The sequence below is a fragment of the Larus michahellis genome, unplaced genomic scaffold, assembly GCF_964199755.1.
Source record: "Larus michahellis unplaced genomic scaffold, bLarMic1.1 SCAFFOLD_69, whole genome shotgun sequence".
Classification (NCBI taxonomy): Eukaryota; Metazoa; Chordata; class Aves; order Charadriiformes; family Laridae; genus Larus; species Larus michahellis.
Window position 1 is genome coordinate 1094541 of NW_027436445.1, and position 18955 is coordinate 1113495.

General features: G+C 43.4%; 2 protein-coding genes across 2 annotated transcripts; both read right to left on the reverse strand.

The window, feature by feature from the left end:
* Positions 1–3595: 3595 nt before the first annotated feature.
* On the reverse strand, positions 3596–11282 carry LOC141737445 (E3 ubiquitin-protein ligase RBBP6-like). The gene is given in 10 exon segments (XM_074572141.1): positions 3596–4453; positions 4456–4602; positions 4605–5728; positions 7881–7938; positions 8031–8109; positions 8189–8285; positions 9403–9530; positions 9973–10076; positions 10840–11018; positions 11257–11282. Coding segments are annotated over 10 exon segments (2079 nt in total). The 3' UTR covers positions 3596–4316.
* LOC141737446 (E3 ubiquitin-protein ligase RBBP6-like) lies at positions 11203–17629 on the reverse strand. The gene is made up of 6 exons (XM_074572142.1): positions 17620–17629; positions 15382–15512; positions 14706–14750; positions 12469–12557; positions 12254–12350; positions 11203–11428 (listed from the first exon to the last, which is right to left on the reverse strand). Exons 1-6 carry the CDS (start codon positions 17627–17629, stop codon positions 11285–11287), a joined length of 516 nt encoding a protein of 171 aa, XP_074428243.1. The 3' UTR covers positions 11203–11284.
* Between the last annotated feature and the right edge of the window lie 1326 nt (positions 17630–18955).

An 18955-nucleotide genomic window follows, 5' to 3' on the forward strand; every position in this document is an offset into this window, starting at 1 on the left:
GGGAGGCACAGTTTGGGGTGGGGAGGAAACTGGGACACACACACACACACACACACACACACAAAAACGGCAAATACAGCCCCCAGGCTCCCCCTCGGTGAACACAGAGTGGGGTAGGTGTATGACCTGTGGCTGGACATAGCCCACTTGGCCCCACAACACATTGGCCAATGTCCCCTAAGTGCACTCAAAACCCACTTCCTCAGGTGACCTGTGTTCTCCCACAGACATGGGGATGTGTCCTCCTCCTCCTTCTCGCACCCCAGGTGCGAGTCACTTGAGCGTATTTGCAGTCCTCCCCACCAGTCTTCCATTACTTTCCGACATATGATTTGCGTGAATACTGTGTTGAGGTATGGTAGTCGTAGTGCCATCAGAAGAAAGTGAAGAGAAAGAAGATGAGGATGGCGAAGATATTAAAAAGTGTTACAACCTTTGACAGTGGAAACATGTCATTTAGAGCTTATATGAACAGTTTTCCTTCAATGTACCATTCTTTCTAAAGATGAGGAGGGGACGGTTTGCTATTCCCACATCAGAGCTCACTGAGGTTTTAAAACAAAACCCCCAAACAAATGGGTGCTGGAAAAAAGAGTAATTAGACTCCAGGGGAGGCACCAGGGGAGACTCGAGGTTGACCCCTAGGATACTGAGGTCGAGGATACAAAGGCTCTGAGGCCAGCCATACTCCAACTGAGAAAGAAATTCGGGCAGCATGTGAAGGAGTTGGAGCTGCTTCAGAGGGAATTGGTACCGAAGCACAGCTCCTCCTGGTGCCCCGATGGCCACTACTGGGCTGGATGTTCAAAGGCAAAGTTCCTTCTACTCATCATGCCCCCAGTGCTGCCTGGAGTAAGTGGGTTGCCTTAATCACACAGTGAGCTCGAATAGGAAACCCAAATTGTCCAGGAATTGTAGAAGTGATCACAAACTGGCCTGAAGGCAAAGACTCCGGAATGCCCCCAGAGGAAGTGGTGTTTCGTGCTGAGGAAGCCCTACCATATGACGAACTCTCAGGTAATGAGAAACAGTGTGCCTTGTTCACTGATGGCTCTTGTCGTCCTATGGTTCCACTCCCTGACCAAGGGTCCCTCCCCGCCTTTCCTGTAGGCCCCCTTTAGGGACTGGAAGGTGGCTCTAAGGTCTCCCCGGCACCTTCTCGTCTCCAGGCAGAACAACCCTGGCGCTCTCATCCTGCCCTCACAGCAGAGGTGCTCCAGCCCTCTGAGCATCTTCATGGCCCTCCTCTGGACCCGTTCCAACAGGTCCATGTCCTTCTTGTGCAGAGGACTCCAACAAATATGTAAACACACGTTGTTCTCATCTGCGGCAGCGCTCAGGTTCCCACACTGTGCTCTCACAGCCAGAGTTTGCAGAGACAGGGCCGGGTCTGACACTTGTTCTTCAGTTTGAGCATGACTGTTCCTCCTCCTATTATCTCCTGTGTGTTTATACACTATAAAATAATTGGCCAAATTTGGAGTGATATTACAACAAGTATGTAAGCACACTCCAATTCTTTTCCCCTTTGAAGGTAGGTACAAGGTTTGCTCTTCAGTCGTCAGAGCTGTAACGCCATCCCTCAGTTTAAAAAAGGCCTTTTGCTCGTACCCTTACTAGTCAAGCAGTTGTTTTCTCCGAAACATTGTTTAACATACTCTTTTCTCTAGCCCATGATCCTGGTATTTTACTGACCTAAATTTCCCTGAAGCTGATTACAATCAACCTTTTCTGGTGAAGACTAAGGAAAAATGTATTTGCTACTACTGTTTCAACCGTTATTTCTTCTCTCTCATTAAGCAATGGATATAAGCTTTTCTTTCCTGGCCTTCACTTTTAAAATGCAAAACAATTACTAGGGGCTCTAACTAAAACTCATTTTGTGTCCTAGTTTTCCTGATTTTATCTCTACCCGTGCACCACATTATCCTGTGCCTTACGCCTTTGTCTTCTTCACACAGTTCTTTTTTTCAGAGCTGTGGATGATAACCTATGAGTCTGTCACCCACTTTAGGGTAGCTTTGTGTTTGGTCATTTCCACTTAGATTTTCAAACCACCTACGTCCCTGCCTGAGCTTTTCCAGCTTAAGAGTTGCCGCGTGTCAGTGTGTTCAAACCGTTCAGACGCATTCTGCCCCACCTGAAGAGGGGAGATGAGGTATCTTGGTCCAAGGGTTCTCTGAAGACAGACCGTGGGATCTGTGATCATTTCCATGGAACGGACCACACTTAACCTCTAGAAGATGACCAAGCAGTATTGTTCCAGAAGGAACATACTAAATTTAGTCACTGAGTCAACATCTGTTTCTTATGTCTGAACAACAGTCCAAACTGATTTTGCTCTGTAAGCATGCTCTCCTTCACTGCGGTTTCACCACCTGAACTGTATTTCGCCGCATGTGTTCCAGCATTTACCCTCACCCAGAGCGCCCTGTTTGGATACCTCCCTTCACACTACTGTTGGCACTGCCTAAAATCTTCAGAAAGTCGGTCAGGAGACTTCTAAACATGCATGTAGTAGAAATTACCTACTCAGGCCTGAGCATAACTGCATGCCAGGTGTTCTTCAGCTCAAAAAACCTGGAAAAAAGTAATCATAGAAACTCCATATGCAGAGTAAACTAAATTTGCAGGAGACTGAAAAATCACAGTAATGCTGTTATAGCGCTCTGAAAAGAGAGGAGAGTTTACCTGAGCTTGGCGGGCTTTGACTACAGCTTTTTCGGCACAAGGTCGTATAAAAATATGGGATTCTGCCTGGTTTTATGGAGCTATGCCATAAAGAAACGTCCAAAATTTTACTTCCATGCAATTACATTTAATTAAATTTATGCCTTCTAGATTGTCGCTGTTCAAAGCAGTTTAAAGCAGAAGCCTGACTTTCTAGTGGCCTTTCTTCTTATGCCAAACTCATCTGCTGAACCCCACTATTAATGGGTTAGTTCTGTGTCGTGGCACCACCATGTGAAAATACTGTTACTAAAGGTTCTGTTTAAAAAGCACAAGCATCTTGGGGATCAGCAGAGTTATGAGAGGAAATACAGATTACAGGACATCTTAAAGCATGTGCGTAAATGTTTGCTGGCAAATGACAACAGCTTTCTAAACAAACTGGAACAATGTTGAAATGTGACAGCTTCATACATAACGTTATTTTAAAATAGTCCCAGCTGTTAATACTGGCTGTGTGTTTGGGGCCATATGCTACCTTTTACAATATAAAATCAAGTCCACTTGGCACGTGAACAACGTGCAGCTCTTGGCAATACCTCCCCACGTTGTATCAATTCAAAAGATTTAAAGTCCTACCAGTCTTTTCAAAACTAAACGCGTTGCTATGTTATTTTTCACACATGTTAGCTACCAGCAAGCTTTTACTGCTGCCGTTTTTCTGTCACTAGTCTTTTCTCGGCTAATGTCCCGCTGTCACTGGAAATCTCATCACGTTGGACAGTTTACTGAAAACATTTTATTGTAATCAAAAAGTGATGTAACAGGGTTCTGTGTATTCTATAATTCATTCTGCTGATATTTTATAATCAGTTATAACAGCTGCTTCTGACAGGCAATTAAAAAACATACTCAACCATGAAAATGTTCACAGTACCTGAAACTCCACCCAAACTAATGAACGGTCGTTAAAACTAAGATGCCCCAGCAAAACCTTTCACGTTGCATGTCACAACTCACAGTTCTGTACAAAATGTTCACTTCTATAAAGCTCTGAAGTAAAAATCCAGCTGCAATATTTTAAGGGCAGCACAGTCTCCTCCATGCCATTATTTGCCATGCCTGAATTCGTTTACATTTTAACAAGATTTGATACAGACTTAAGAATTCAGTCATTTTTTCATTAGCTGTCATTCCATGTAGTGACAGATTTCACTTTTTGGTCATCCTTCTCTTCGCTCTTCTTCGATTTTTTTCTTCTTGTGTTTGTGTTTTTGGCTCTCTGCGAATTCTGTTTCGTTTCCAATGTGTTTCTTACGCTGCTTGTGTTTCTTATGCTTCTTGTGCTTTTTATTCTCTTTTTTCCTTTTCTTTTTCTTGCTGTCTTGACTCTCTCCTGAGCTGGCACTGCCGCTGTGGCTTCGAGTCCAACTCTCAGAAGGGCTTTGACTGTGGCTGCGGCTAACGCTAGGACCGCTTTGACTTTGGCTTTGGCTTGCATCAGGCTGGTCAACTGCAGGAGGTTGCCGCTGTATCCTCTTTTGCCTTAGCAACAGCCTTGTCTTTTGGTTCTTTAGGATTTTTTTCTGCAGCGTCCTCATCTTTTGCAGACACAGTACTTCAACAGACGTCTTCAGCAGGGGCTGTTACGTCATTATTATACAGCTCCGTGGTCTTGATGACAAAACACAGTAATGTTCCTTATCAAAAATTTTATCTACTTTTCTTTTTCTTTTTTCGGGTTTTGCATCAGAAGGTTTGCTTTTTTCAGCAGGTTTTTTGACTTATGCTCTTTGCTGGAGGGCTTGTCCGACTTGGTTTCTTTTGGATGGTCTTTCTTGGCCTTTTCCTCCTTGGCTGGCCTGGTTTCTGGGTGATCTTTTGTCACTTTTGGGTGAACTTTCCATGGGGTAACAAGAGCCTTCTCATTGTCTTTGGCAACTCCTCCTTCACTTTTTTCACAGGAGGTTCCTGTGAAATACTGAGAGATTCTTCACGATCGGTGTCCACCTTCCCTTGGGAACCTTTAGCTTTTTTGTCTTTCTTGGGAGGCACCGCCACTTCTACTTTCATCTTCGCCTTGTCCTTCTCTTCTTTCTCCTTTTCAGACACCAATTGGAAAGCAATAGAATCTGCTTCCATAGGCTCATCTCGCACAGGGGTGGCATCATCTCTGCTTGGGAGCGTGAACAGAGAGTCTGTTTTAATGTCTTCTGCTGTTACTGGCTCTCTGTGTTTTCTTGCACCTTCTAAAAACTCAGCATTGGGAAATCCTTTATTCTCATCCCCTTTTCTTCTCTTCCGGTGTTTTTTACATTCATTTCCTTTGCCATCTTCCAGTGGATATTCCATGTCCTTCTCATTTGGTTTTGGTGGATCTTTCATGCCGTGGCGCTCTCTTCCAGAAGGTTTTTCAGGGTCATTTCCATCTCTATTACGACTTCTGTGGCTTTGCCCACCAGGATAGTCTTCCCTGCGTCCCCGAGCGTATGGCAAATTCTCTCGTCCAGTCCCAGGTGGACCAAACCTATCTGGAGAAGTGTTCTCTCTATTTACTGGTGGTCGAGGTTGAGCGCCAACAGCAAAGCCCTTGTAAAACTTTTCGTACCATTCTCTATAGTTCCTTTCCCATTCTCTGGGTCTCTCCTTTTCAAATGGATCTCTGAGGTCAACAGATCTGCCATGGTAAGCTTTCATATTATACGGGGGAACTTCTCTGTATCTGTTAAAGTACTGCTTTTCTCCATCCCCTTGAGGTATAGTCCATTTAGTGGGAGACCGGCCTCTAAACGCTGGAGACCTTGACGGTGGATGGTGTCTTCTGTATGGGGGTGACCGTGACTTTGAATGGTGATCACCGTGTGACCTTGACCTAGAGCGATAGTTACGACTCTTCTCTTTGCCTCTTCTTGGATAGGGTGGTGATCGCGAGAAGGAACGAGAACGGGAACGACTAAATGATCGAGAGTTGGAGCAAGGGCGGGAAGAACGTGATCTTGACTTGGAGTGGGTATACGAACTCCTGGAGGAAAATGAAGCACTAGAGGGAGACTTAGACCTTAGAAAATAAAACAACACAAAACCCGTAAATTAAGTTAATTCAAAACAGTCACTCTCCCGTTTTTTTTTTCCTCCCAAAATTACTTGTTTGGGTTGTTTTTTCCCCCTCTCCATATGCTTATGTCAAAGCTGCGTTCAGCTGCTGACATAACGCTACTGCAAATTGAAGACCGTGATAACATGTAAAAATTTCTGCTTACAAGAGAGAACACCTGCTGCTTTGATAGCGCAAAAGCATAGAGGAAGGGTAAGTTTATATCCACCATTTCTGTCACATGAACTACCACAGCTATGGATTGATTGAAGGTGGCGTATACTGGCTTCTGCTGGTACGTGAATGCACACGTGTTTCACTACTCAGCCACGACACGCAGTGCAAATCCTTTTTGGTGCAGTAAGATGCAAAAAGAGCAAGTCTTAATGGCTACAGTGCACTATCAAGAAGACAGTAAAGCTCAATTTTAAAATGCTTGCTTAGTCGATTTAACTTCACTACTTATTTGGCAATTTGTACAAGATGCAAAATACGGATTGTACGGCAATCCTACATACAGGGCACTTATAGCCAGATGTCCTAGCAAAATTTTGCACATAATAGCTCTAACCAAGGGTAGTGACGGCTTCTGAACTCAGCCTCTAGGTCTATGACCCATTGCCATTACTCTAGGAAAGATACCGGCAGCGTTACTAATAGAGCTGTTCAGACTCCTGCCCACGTGATTTTTGGGGATAGAAGATGTCAGCTACCCTGATCTTTTTCTTCACAAGGTTTGCTTTTATTATTTTTTAAAGAACCATTTCACATTATTCCACGTGTGTTCATTAGCATCATTCCTCCCCTCAAAGTCCTTCACCCATTCAAGATTTCCTTACACGCAAGTCGTATCTTTCAATTCCTAAGAAAAGTTTAACAGTGTCAACAAAATACTAGCCAAAGCCACCAGTTTCCAGTGGTGGAGGATACAAGGGAGGTGGAGGCACAGGCACAAAGACTGGTGTTGATGCTGGTAGTGTTGGGGCTTGAATCCTCCTTTGGGTGCATTCACAGTGTGGGTGTCCTCGATTTGAACTTCTAAAGAAACCCCAAGATGCGTGTCACCATTTGTAATACTCTGCCCTGATTTTAAAGAGCAAAGAGAACGAAGCGGGAGCATGGTGGCGAGCACTTCTTGTTCTCAACTTAAGCATTTTTCTCCCTGCTTTCTGTTCATTTGAGACGACACTCATTTCTTGATCTTCATACTTGCCCTCCACATCCTCACTCCCGGCAGGTCCCTCAGTCTTCTCTCCTGATACTCAGCTTTGCGACTGTGCGTGGAGGCTGCCCGTGCTTAAAAGAGACTCCCATCTCCCATGTGCTGAGTGTCCACCGCTCCTCTGCCACTCCTTGATACACGTAATACTTCCCATGTTGTTGATGACGTATTTGGCCTGTTCTTGTCCCTGAATTATTATTTTCTTGCTTACTGAATTAAGATTTCAGACAGTCTGTGGGATGGATCCTGGTTTCTGTTATTTATTTATCCTAAGATTTTATAAACACGATGCACCCTTACAATCTACCTAGAACAAATTTATACCAAAAGGAAGGACTAGCTTGACACTGTGATAATAGATAAGACGGGCTCCTCTCTCTCCATCTGAGAGAAAGCAGCTTGGCTATTGGACATGACTACATTGAAGAAATTCAAAATTGTCAGAAAATAACAGCACTGACTTTTCCAATCATGTGCTCAATCAGTATCAACTAAGTTGTCAAAAAAAAAAAACCAGAATGTTGGAGTCTGGTTTCTATTGGGAAATCAATTTTTTCAGCTCCGTTCAGCCAGCAATCAAAAGGGTGGCTTTCCATCCGATCCTTTGATTCTATTTCATTTTTATATGGAACTATAGCATCCTAAAAAACTGTTCATTTTTCAGAGTCCTCTTTTCAATCATGTACCGGGTTTTTATGTTAAATAATCTCACCGCAAGCACTGACTCCCTCTGTCAAAGCCAATTCAAATTAAGTCATTTAAAAATTAATTACCACTTGTATTCTCCACAGCTATCTGTGCATACTTTCTTCATTGTAAATCAGCTGTTGTATAAGTTAGGTGTTATGGCCTCGTTACAAGCAGTAATATATTGAATTGCTGTGGAATACTTACAGTTCCCAGCCTGGTCTGCCACCTGCTGAGCGAGGTGTCCTGGCTCTCGTTGGATGACCTTTTGGAGTCGGGAGAGGAAAAAGAGAAAAATCCCATTCAGTGTATCTGAAGGTAATTTTTTAAAGAAATTCTGAAGTTATAGTCACGTACCAGTCGTGGGCACTGATTGTCCTTGGGGGCCCGGACGACTCGGTAATGCTGGTTGTCTTCGTACAGGAACCTGACAGGCCTTGTGAGTAAATGCAAACGGTTGGAAAATAAGCTCCACTAAATGCAAGAATCACTGCATATGTTGAAATACAACTTACCTTCTCTTTCAACAAACTGCTGACTGACAGTGAGGGAGATGCAGAAGGTTCAGCAGCAGTCACCAGAGCAGCAGGAGGTATAACGCTAGCGGCATTGCTACAAAAAAACCCCAAATTTTTATTGTTCAAGCAGTCTTTTGAAGTGCTACTTGAAACGGAAAGTCCAAGATGAGAAAAGGCTGACTACTGTAAATGGACAAAAAAATTTACAAAATAATCTTCATGAGATTTACAGAAGTCAACTTGGCCAATTCCAAATGAAGCGCTGTCGAGAAGGCCATGTGGACTGCTGGCAGTTAAAGAGAAAGCTCACTGGAAACATATTTTATTAAGGTAGCTGCACATGAAAGGATTAGAGTACGTTTAACCCCCAGAGAGAGCCTCAGTTGTGGAAGACGGAAGCACTGCAATTCTATTAGGAAACGTTTCTGTGCTACTTCAGGGGCTGCCTTAGAGGTTCTTTTGGATTGCAGTCCTTTGTATTCAGCGGTACGGCTGAGCCTGACACTCTTCTGGACAGAGTGGCTGTTTGCATCCAAGGCACAAAGTCAAAGGATGTAAGCCCTAAACAATAGAACAGGTTTTTCACATATTTTCCTATGACTTCATGGGTTGCACACTTAGACGATCATGTTTGTAAATACTTCACATTTACAGTGGTTCAGTGTTTATTATCCAATCTGTATGTGTCGCTGACTGCGCTGTGTGTTACTGAGGATGGCTCTGACTTATCATAAGATTGATGGTAGAAATACTGCAGAAAGAAGTAATGTGAAAACACTTGGCCTATTTTACCCACAATTGTGCTTTTACACTTTCCATGAAAATATTATTTCCTCAGTACTAAAGAGAAATTAACGCACTCAAGAAGGTTTGCCATAACAAAATGGTTTCTTTAGGAATTGCTAGCCACTTCAAATGAAAGGGCTCCTGGGGAAAAAGCGCTCCTCTCTCCGGGTAAGCGTGTACGGAATGACTGATAAGGGAAGCAAACAAGCAATACTTGTGAGAACATTCTTGCAGGAGGCACACTTCCGACTTATCAAAGTGTCCTCATTCAAAGCGAGGACTTTCACAAAACAGAACTTCCGCAGTTATCTGGAACTGCCTCTAATGAGACATAAATCGCTGGTGGAGAAGCTCAAGAAGAAGAATAATGTGACTTTGGCATCTTGGTGTCGTTTATATTCATGTTGATCTACAGATTTACTTACTGAAAAGGTCCAGGAGGTGCAACAGTCATGAGTGGTGGTGGAGGTGGTGGCGGCTGCTGCTGCTGCTGCTGAATGGTCTGGTGGAGCCCTTTTGTGTAGCCAGTTCCATTGCTGAAGTTGTTCACAGCCTAGAGGCAGAAGAACATTTACCACAGGGTAACATGAAACTTCAGTAGATACATGAACAAAAGCCTCCACAGGGTAAAATTACTTGTGTAATCCCGTAAATGCTATCAATCCTAAAATGAATCAACATACAAATACACGAACACATCGCCTTAAACACTGGTAGTAACAACTGGTAACTCAGAGTACCTGTATTTAAAATACTTCAGTGTTAACACCGAATTTGAAAGTAAGGCAATCATGTTAAACAAAAGCGCGATCTGAATTTGCCCCATTGTCTCCAAAGAGTTGTCAGCTTCTCTAACAACAGATAATGAATTTGAAAAGTAAATATAGCCTGTTTAATTTAGCGGTTTTTGAGGAGATGTAAATTAATATTTTCTTCCCTTTTGGCTTTTTGCAAATAGACTTTTCTTACAGTTTACATAAAAGTCATCCTGTTACCTTGCATAGGAACTCGTTGGCAATTAAAGCATCAGGGGAAACGTCTGTCTGATGACACGTTGGGCATGTGTGTTCCTCAGATTCCAGCAATGCTGTTCTAATGCCTGTGCGTAATTAGAATCATCAAAGTAGGTTTAGCCAATGTAAGGAAATTCTGGGGGCTCCAATCAATCATAAAAAGACATATATGATTAATGGGGGAATATGGTCTCGAACTGAGAGCACGAAGCTATGAATGTTCAATAGTGTAACACACTTCTAGGATGCAGCAAATAACTGTGCAGTTTTGGTATTTTACTAATGTAGCGTTTGAAGACGGCTGCGTCTGGATGTTTCGACTATTCTTTTTTCCACTCTCTAGTACAGTGAGAAGTCACCACCCTGCAGGTTAATGAATAAAACACAGCTCAAAAGAACATCAGTAGCCTCGAGTTCTGAAGGTTTTAACCAGCTCTCCCGTGGAGAAGAATGTGGATTAAATGCCTAACTGTCGGTTTGTGGCAGACCACAGTACGGTTGGCTGTACTGAGCCAACCAGAGTTGGCCATACGATTTTGTGTGAGAGAAGGGGCTGTGAAAAAACCTAAATGTATTCAATATCTAATACTGTAATCACCTGCGCAGCTATGCACTCTCCTCATGCTTGTCCTTCTGCATGTAAAGAGGATTTAACTAGATACGTAAAAAAGGAAAAAAGCTTTCTGTCTTTTTTTTTTTTTCCTTTATACGAGAAGAGTCCTTTCCTATTCAGCGGATGCTTAAGTATGGAATAGAACTGGTAACAAAGAAATTTTGTCATCTCCTGTTTCTGCTTTCAGAAAATCAGATGTGGTGTTTGGAGTGAACAAACAGGGCAGTAACACTTACATTCGTCACAATAACTGTTTCCACAGCAGGGAATAACGGTTGCATCAGTCATTATCTCTTTACAAATGAGACATAACAACTCATCAGGAATAGGGTCTTCTGAGGAGGAGGAGGAGGAGGAGGACGGCTCCGCTGGTAAGAAGGGAGGCTTCTCCTTCTTTCCTCTAGCATAAGCTTCCCTGGAGGGCGGGGTGGGGAAGGAAAAAGAAAAAAGCTAACGATGGGTACAGGAAAGCTTTTCCAAGCTCTGGAGTTCCAGGGGCGTGAACAGCAGGACCGCCCTATTTTAATACGAGAAATTATCACAGATTTTGAGCTTAACATACAATGACAATGCTTCCTCCCTCGTGGTTACAGATGCCGGCCAACTTGGCTGCATTGCCACTCAGACATTTACGCATGGTTTCTCTCCTTCACCTTTTGGTCAGTCCAATTAGTTCCATACTTACGCATTATTAATTGGTATTGCATATGTTCCGCTGTTTGTGAGCATAGCACCCTTGGTATTGGGATCTTTCACCTCCGTCATGAAAGAGCTTGGAATTCCCGTGCTCTTCTTAATTCTGGGAACAGGCTTAAAATTTTTGTCCTGTTCAGAAAAGAAATGCAGACATAGCTCATCTTAAGACCCACACTTAAAATGACACTTTGATGATTAATTTAAGCAGCAAAAGCCCTTAGTCCTCTCCTTTTACCTAGCCTAAGGGTTACTCAACTAAAATACTTATTTTGCTACGGGAATATAGCCGGGATGTTTCAAAGACTTGAGCAGCATTTTGAACTCCGTGGACATTCTTTTGCTTAACTTCAGCTTCCGCAAGGATTACGTCTTGCTTAGCTCACCATCCACCCGGAGAAGAGGCACAAACCCGCTCCTCCTCCACAGCGCAATTCAGAGGGAGAGCCCAATTCAGGGCTCTGAACCAGTCACTGGAGAAACTTAAGTTCACCGTCGATATGTACGAAGGTTGCATATGCATTCGGTGACTAACATTACATGGCATGAATACTCAACCAGAGACTTGTGTAATTAAAACACGCAAATATTCAGTTGGTGGGGTCAAGAGAAACACCTTCCTTTTATGTGGAATTCTAAAAGCTGAGAACTGACATTAAAAAACGTTAAAACCAGGAAGATTTTCGATAGTATTGAAATATATAAAAATACGCATGACAGCTCACAGAGAAAGATCTATGGACGTATTGAATATCTACGACCAAGAAAAAAGAACATTTTAAGTTTTAAATTCCAGGTTTCCCTTGAATTTTGAAGGGTTTTGCAACATTGCCCTATAACCCCTGTATTTTACCCCAAGAGAAAGAATTCCTAATCTGAGTGTTCATGTATTTGTTACGTAACTGCCACGTGAAAAATGAAAAGCGAAGTCACAGCAGAAGTCCCCCGCAGTCTTACCCCATTCGTTGGGCAGTTCTTTATGTAGTGGCCAGGTTTTCCGCAACAAAAGCATATATAGGATGGTGGAGGTGTATCCCAGGGTTTGGTCACGTAACTAAAAGTTTTTTGAGAAAAGAAGAAAAAGGTATGCATGTGTCTCTCTTGTTCAAACAAATATCTCCACAATTTTTCCAGAATCTTCAAAGAACAGATTTGACATTATCGACACTTACTTGATTGGATCGTATTCACGGCAAGACTGTATCATCATAGCTTTTATTTTGTCTTCTTCGGAAGCATTGGCTTCAGCCAGATTGTCGGTCTGTTTAACAGGTAAGCATTTGACACACGCGTTAGAAACACATTTGCGCCCACACAGCCAGAGACGACACCACTCACCCCATCCTGTAAAGAGCAGCACAACGCTAGCTGGGGCTGCATGAGAACAGCTGCTTATAGAAAATACTGTTGTCCTGAAGATGTTCTGGGGAGTCCTTACGCCACCACATGACGTTGATGTGCCCGTTAACCTCCTGGAAAAGAGCATTCTTGGGCACTCAAAACCTTGGGTTCTGTTTGCACCTCACATAAAGACTTGTGTAACCACTCCAGTTTTCTTCCAAGCGGACTGAAGCCATGTGTAGAAAAAATTATGCTATGCAGTACTCTTCAACTGATTTTTAAGCTCCAGACTATTGGAAGGAGGAGATATCCACTGTACGTTTAATGAAGAAAGATGTATGCAATAATCGCTATTTACACTTTGCAGCGTTAAAAGGACACTCAACTCAAGAGTCGGGGAAGCTGCTTCTGCTCGCTGAAATTCAGCTCCAGACACAGAAGCGTTAAAAGGAATCAAGCTTTTTATAATCCCTCAGCAAGACAAAAGACTCTTTGCAGTAGAAGTTTGACCATCATGTGCTCTTGGCAGTCCAAACCGCGTGTTCTCCCCCTACTAACTTCTTCATATTAAGTGATTTAACTACAGTAAGCAAAACCTGCAGGTCTTTGCCAGTTGACTGTGTCCTTTTAACATACAAATTGTAATATAAGCCTTGTGCAGCACTAGATCTTCAAATTATTGAAGTCCGCTGGATTTATTTAAGCAGCATTTCTTAAAACGTTTTTATTAGACACAAGTGCAGTTACAAGCAGGGTCTAAGGGAGTACCTGTCAATGATTTGGACCTTCAGGTACCCATCCTTCAGATCAGCCACTCATGGGTTTGGTTTTATATGCATTCATTGACAAAAGCAACAAACTAGTTTCTACATTTTATTAATTGGTTGTTTCTTAGATGTAGTTTTTTCTCAACAGTAACATAATGCAGATGGACATCTCTGAAGTCATTTCCATTAACGTTTACAGAAAACTTTACAGATGCTTGACTCACGTGTTGGAACCCAAACGGTTTACAAAGCACGTCCAAAACCCACAAAACATTACTAGGAATAGACCAAAATTGAAATACAGCATTTAATACATCGTAGTAACAAACCAGAAGACTGATAACACATTGCCTCCATGCTAAGCCAGTCTGCACTAAAGAGGTTAGAGAAAGTAACAGGTTTGAGCTGCCGTATTTTTCTGAAATACTTAAATTGTCTCAAAAGCTTAAACATGTACCCCACTTGGACAGTTTTTCACAGTTTAAAGTAAAACTTCACGTGAGGTTACAGATTTCACAAGGTGCAATCGCTAGAGCTTTCCCAGACAAAGTTACGCATTGTTGAGCAAAAAATGCAAACAGTTCCAGAGCAAAACACAGTATTACAACGGTTTCAGGAGGTCACAGCTGCTAATATGCCACACATACACATTGGTATATTCCGATAAACGATGAGGTACGTTTTCAGAATTTACACAGTCGGTGTGCAAACAAATTAGTCTGTGTTGTTCACAAGACAAATTTTGTGTTGTGAATTTATGAAGTTGTGCAACTCTCAAAGAATGGATCTGTAACTGTAATGACTGGCAATTGAGAAATAGCCGTGCAAGTGTCCGTGTTACAGTATTTTGGCTGGGGCAAAGCCCCCTGAAATGTCCATAACTTGCAGCCAGTTCCATTCTTCTGTAAAAAATGTTTTAGTTTCCAACACAAAATTAATGAGACATGTGAAAAATGGTAAACAGCGTCTGAAGGGCTTCTTTTTTGTGTCTTGAAGATGAGTAATCCTGCAACGTTATGTTGAGGCTGATAAGGTACTCCCCTTCTCTCTGCCCAAACTGGGAACTGCTCTTTACAGGATAGTATCGAAACACACATGCATTTTAAAGTTAAAATAAATACTTTAAATTATTAAAAATTAAATTTAAGTTTTGTTCACATTACAACAGCTATCCAGCTATAGACCACAGCATAAGATTTAAAAATATAAAGCAAACACTTTTTTTTGAGGGGGTAAGTATTTGACAAGATTTTTTTTATATATATATATATATATATATATATATATATATATATATTTACCTTCACAAGCTGGGCCAGAGAAAGAGGTGCAGGAGAGTCATCAATCTGTTCACAAAAAATGAGACACATATTCAAGTTCCACAATCAAAACACAGCGATAGTCAACCTCTACTCTAGGCTGAGAGCAGCACTATATCCTCTGAGCGACACTGAAAGGGGCGTTTCAAACCCGGTGTAATTTGTCTTTGGACAAAACAAAGTCCAAAACTATGAGGGCTTAGGAGTGCCTGTGTGGTTAATGAGAAGAAACTAAATGAATCAAACCCGCTTGAGATCAGCTGCTTGCTCCCGAATATCTCAGAGAGGGACCCTTGTCAAATGCTCACAACTGCTTAAAAGTCGAAGAGGTAAGGCGGCTGTCAATTTTCATCTGAAAAGGTTTTTAAAAAAATATTTATTTGAGAAGGACTCATCACTGCAGGAAACTTGCCTTCAGTGTAGTTTGTAAACTAATGGTTAATTTCACATCATTGATAAAAGCACGTGATTACGCTTCTAGGAACAGAGTACAGCTGCCTGTCAGAATAAAGCACCGGCACATCGGCCCTGGAACAGGAACTCTGCCCCTCCGCTCAAGAAGGTTAAAAATGCCACGCTTGCCATACCCCACCAAGCCCAAACAAAAACAGCAATCCAAACCATCAGCCAATAAAAAAGAATAAGCGGCTCAAATTACTGAAATGAAGGTGTTCACCACGACAGAGATCCTTGCAGTCACTGGCACAGCCACACTAAAAGGATCCCCTTCCTCGCTTTGGCTGTAGTAACAGCAGGAGGCAGCACACATTTGCAAGCGGGCAATGACAGCTAACGTAAGAGCAAGGCGATGAAGAAATAGCCAAAGAATAAGCTTTTGTGCATCCTTTTTCAAAAAGTCTTAACTAATTTTACGTTTCCCGCTCTACGGTACAACAATAATTGGCAAACTTCCCAGTGATTTATTCCTACCACACTAAGATCCAGGTTCTGCTTTGAAATACATACAGAAACCTGTGTATTTATTTCAAACAAAACAAAACAAAATCCCCACACTTTTGACCAAGACCTGAGGTAGATTTCAGACTAAAGCTAATTGTGTCTCCAACACTAGAAGCACCTGAGGCTGCGCTGATTTACAGTGAGAGAGAGGACATGTAAAGAGCAATGCAAGGCTTCTGCCCTCCCTCCTTTTGTTTTTTGGTGGCTTTTTTGAGACACCTCTGTTGGCTGGTGGTAAGATGCCACTTAGAAATATAACGCAGACATGGCAGGGAACACACGAGCCTAAAAGAATGGTAACTTTATTTATGAGCATGTGACTTGTGTTTATACACGTGCTAGCAAGCAACGAGAAAAATAATGCTTTTCAAGAAATAAAACCCCATCTGAATCAGATCAAATACTATAAATGTGGCTTACATAAATTTGACTGGGTCAGTTAAACTAACTCCAACCCAACTGATCAGATCCAGTGATCCAGGGTTAGTGTAATGCCTCACACACCATTCTAGTGAAGAAATAAAGATGAAAAATTAAACGCTCCACACAGTAAGTTTTATACTACAAGGACTATTTTGAAACACACAGTTTCACACAGTATTCAAGCCAAGTGCCAAATCCAGACCTAGACCATTACAAGTCCAATACAAGTATTTCCCTGGGTTACTGATCTAGATTTTAGCAGCAGAATGACAGCGTTTTCAAACCTGAAGAAAAATGCTGCCCCTTTTCCCAATGTAAATTCAAAGTGGTGGTATACTAAAGAAAGGCTTAACCTTTGGGCAATGACAGCAGCATCCAACCCTGAGAACACCCAGATCCAAAACTGTACTGCAGGCAGAAGTTAAGAAAAGTGACAGGGATTTTACCCACAAATGCACCAGAGCGGCCAGGGGTGAGCGGCCCTGCTCCCTGCCCCGCAGGGGGACCCCGGGCACAGACCCCAGCCCCCCACACGCAGACCCCGGCCCCGCGCCTGCCTGGGCACCCAGAAGCTCCTTCCTCTTTGCGGGCAGCCTTTGGGCTCAGTGCTGCTCCGCGGGCAGGGATCATCTCCCAGGGCTCCAGCCTGGAAAGGGGCAGCGGAGGCACCAGCTCAGGCTGCGGGCAGCACCTGCCTGCTCCCGGCGAGCATCCCTCCGGCACCAGCCCAGGGACCCTGGGGTCCCCGGGGGATGTGTCCCCCGGTGCAGGGAGGCCCGATCCCAGCAGGGCATGAGCAGCCCAGAAAGGCTTCTCCCAGCCCCTGGCCTTGCAGGGGTGGGGGGAGAGGGTGAGCCGAGCTCCCAGCCCCCCGAGCTCCCCAGAGCAGGGTGCCCACCCCACTCCATCCCCGCGGTGCCTGCTCCAGCCTGCCCGGGCGGTGGGGGTGCCCACCTCCCTGGAGTGGGGCCCTACCTCTGGCAGCGTAAGTGTCCCCTCCTTTAGGGCTTTCATGATAACTCCTTAATGTCAGCACACGCAGAGAGGTGTCGGGAGAAGGGAAGGGCTGGGTTTGTTGTTTGAGGTGTCAGGAGCAGGGGAAAATGGCTGCGTGGAGAGCAGGGGAGCAGTGCTGTGTTGTGCCATCGCCAGGCACCCGCAGTTGCAGCTGGAACACAGGCCATGGCAACGGGAGCGCAGTGGGGACGGGGACAAGCCCCCTTAAAGCAGGGGTAGCTCAATACATACATACCCCCCAAAGTCAATAATCCCAACACATTAGACTTCCTTCCTGTCTTAAGCGCTTCTTCCTAACCATGCCGTCACTTAACAAGTGGGTTTGCCCAGAGCACTGCAGACTGTCTTTGGGACGCTGGGGCAAGTGCAGCACGTCCTTCCGAAGAAGTCTGGATGTACTGACATGCCAAGGAAAAACCCAGCCCGTCCTCATGTACAAGTGCTAGCCCAGGCTCCAGGCGGCACCTTCTGGGCCTTTGAGCCACCGACCCCTCACCATCCTCCATTCCTTACCGTCTCACCACACAACAGCTCTTGCGGGTTAGTAGATGAGCAGCCAGAACAGAAGCCCAAGGGCAAAACCCCAGAGGAAACGCAGCTACAATTCTGAAAAGCAATCAACAGGTCCCAGTGACACCAAGGGGGTCGCTGCAGTCTACGGGCAGGGCTGGAACTTGTACTTCTGGTGGCATTTGTTCCAAGGCAGCTCCTACAGAGCAGACAGCCCTGCTGGGACAGGAGATGCCCTCTGCGTTGCCTCTGAGGATGGTGGGACCCTTGGAGGTTTCCTTGAGGTACACATTGAGCTTTACCCACAAATGCACCGGGCTATAACCTTGTGCCAGAATTTGTACACTGGGGTTTAGATATTTTCATTTGGAGACAAACTGCTTCATCAGATAAAGTGGAAAGATAAATGCAGAACTTCAGAATACCACTTTCTGTAGCAAGGATATGTAAATTCACGTCAACCTGTTAAAGACACTGCGGTACTCAGAGGGGCCCAAACAGTATCACTTCAATTGTACAGTTTTTAGGAACAAATGCCCAAGTATTTAAGGACATGAAAAGGAATCAGAACTGTCCTCAAAACCTATGGGATATGTTGGGTTCGGTATTTGTTGAGCCCCTGAGTCACAAGTAAGAAACAGTACCAAGTTTAGCAATAATGGTTTCTCAGTCGTTTTTGAAAACATTTTCAAAAAGCATTAGGCAAAAAAGTACTTAAAAACAGAAGCTAAGTGATACAATGTGAAAATGAAAAAACACAAAACTCTCTAAACAATTTTTATTGCAAGAAACAAAAACCCCACACCCCCATACAAGCATACATATTGGCTAGCTATAGACAGACAGATGTAGCACATCAGTGTGCAAACCTTGAACCGGCGTGATCTAAAAACCATCATATATCACCTGTTCAACACAAAGTCATACAGGAAATAGCCCAGCGTGTTCAATATGAAATACAATGCGTTACGAGGCACAAATACCAATATTCACATTCGAACTGCGCAAGCGATGGCATTACTCAGTCTTTACTATGCTGAATTAAATACACTGCAATTGCAATATATACAGTGTTTTACTGGAAAATATATGAAGTTAATGTTTGCAAAATTAACACAAGGCTATTTGTTTAGAATTTCCTTAGAATTTCTTGTTTAGAATTAAAGGTGTTGAAAAAAGGGTGAGATTGTGTTTTTACATACTGCTTTTGATGTTCCACTCACTGGCTCAGTTCTGCTTCTAGAAGAAATAAAGGTGATCAGAACTTCCACACAGAAGAGAGCCCGCCACCTGTGTCTATTTCTTGGAGCATCAACAGCCAG

What these genes read in the sequence shown, in the direction of transcription:
- LOC141737446 (XM_074572142.1), bottom strand. An exon ending in TGGTGAACACCTTCATTTCA is followed by an intron (nt 14,751 to 15,381) that starts GTAATTTGAGCC and finishes TTTTGTGAACAG; the next exon opens with ATTGATGACTCTCCTGCACC. An exon ending in CTCTGGCCCAGCTTGTGAAG is followed by an intron (nt 12,558 to 14,705) that starts GTAAATATATAT and finishes CCTGTTAAACAG; the next exon opens with ACCGACAATCTGGCTGAAGC.